This window comes from Solanum stenotomum, unplaced genomic scaffold (assembly GCF_019186545.1).
Source record: "Solanum stenotomum isolate F172 unplaced genomic scaffold, ASM1918654v1 scaffold13133, whole genome shotgun sequence".
Taxonomy (NCBI): domain Eukaryota; kingdom Viridiplantae; phylum Streptophyta; class Magnoliopsida; order Solanales; family Solanaceae; genus Solanum; species Solanum stenotomum.
Genome location: NW_026022401.1, coordinates 1 through 912, shown reverse-complemented (window position 1 = coordinate 912; position 912 = coordinate 1). Strand labels below are relative to the sequence as shown.

Here is a 912-nt window from a genome sequence, read left to right as displayed (position 1 = left end):
TCTGGGCAGCTCGGTGCACTAAGCTCCCACTATGCACAGGGTTCGGGGAAGGTCTAGACCACAGGGGTCTATTGTACGCAGTCTTACCCTGCATTTCTACAAGAGGCTGTTTCCACAGCTCGAATCCGTAACCTCTAGGTCACGTGACAATAACTTTACCAATTAAGTCAAGGCTCCCCTTTCAGAGAGGTAAGCTCTCTAGCCAACAAAAATATCCTTCGAAAAGTAAATCTTCAAAAGAAACAGTATGTAGGTGCTGGCTTACAATGAACAACAGATGGTGTGAATGTGCAAAACCAGTACAAACTCTTCTCATCACTAGGAAGAAATCCAAACAGAACTCCACCTCCAAAATACGCGTGGAACTTAGGCTGATAACCATGTTTTTCCGGATACTCAACAAAGCCGCTAATTGCAGAGCGCCCAGAATAGACAGGTTTCTGAAGCCCAAGCCAGTTTGCCACCACAGAATTGACTCCGTCACACCCAATTAAGGCCTTAATTGAAGCTTATCAAAGTTAGTCACGTACAAGCTAGACTAACGAAAGGAATTGAGATAAATGGTCAAATACACATTTGAATTATCACGTTGGTTGAAGTTTCCAATAATAGGGATTCCAAGTTAAGAATTTCAGAGAAAGATTTACCTTGGTTCTAATAGTGGAACCATCTGGAAGATGTACCAATTTCAATGGTCCAGATTCTTCAATGGAATCGACTTTGGAAGAATATCTAATCGCGCCTTGAGGCAGTTCATTAGCTAATGTCTCCAACAGATCTTTTCTTCTCACACAACGACTTTCATACTCCACACTGCAACGTAATATAACTGACCTTAGATGACTATTGACTTCAAAAAGAGAAATGTTGGCTGACGAATGATAAGTCCATCCAATAGTCGGAAGAAAGACA

At 41.8% G+C, this 912-nt stretch overlaps 1 protein-coding gene across 1 annotated transcript; it reads right to left on the bottom strand.

The window, feature by feature from the left end:
- Positions 1-218: 218 nt before the first annotated feature.
- LOC125850037 (monooxygenase 2-like) lies at positions 219-905 on the bottom strand (the record flags this gene model as incomplete). The annotated part of the gene is made up of 2 exons (XM_049529955.1): positions 219-497; positions 648-905. Coding segments are annotated over 2 exons (522 nt in total), but the record flags the coding sequence as incomplete, so codon positions are not given.
- Positions 906-912: the final 7 nt, after the last annotated feature.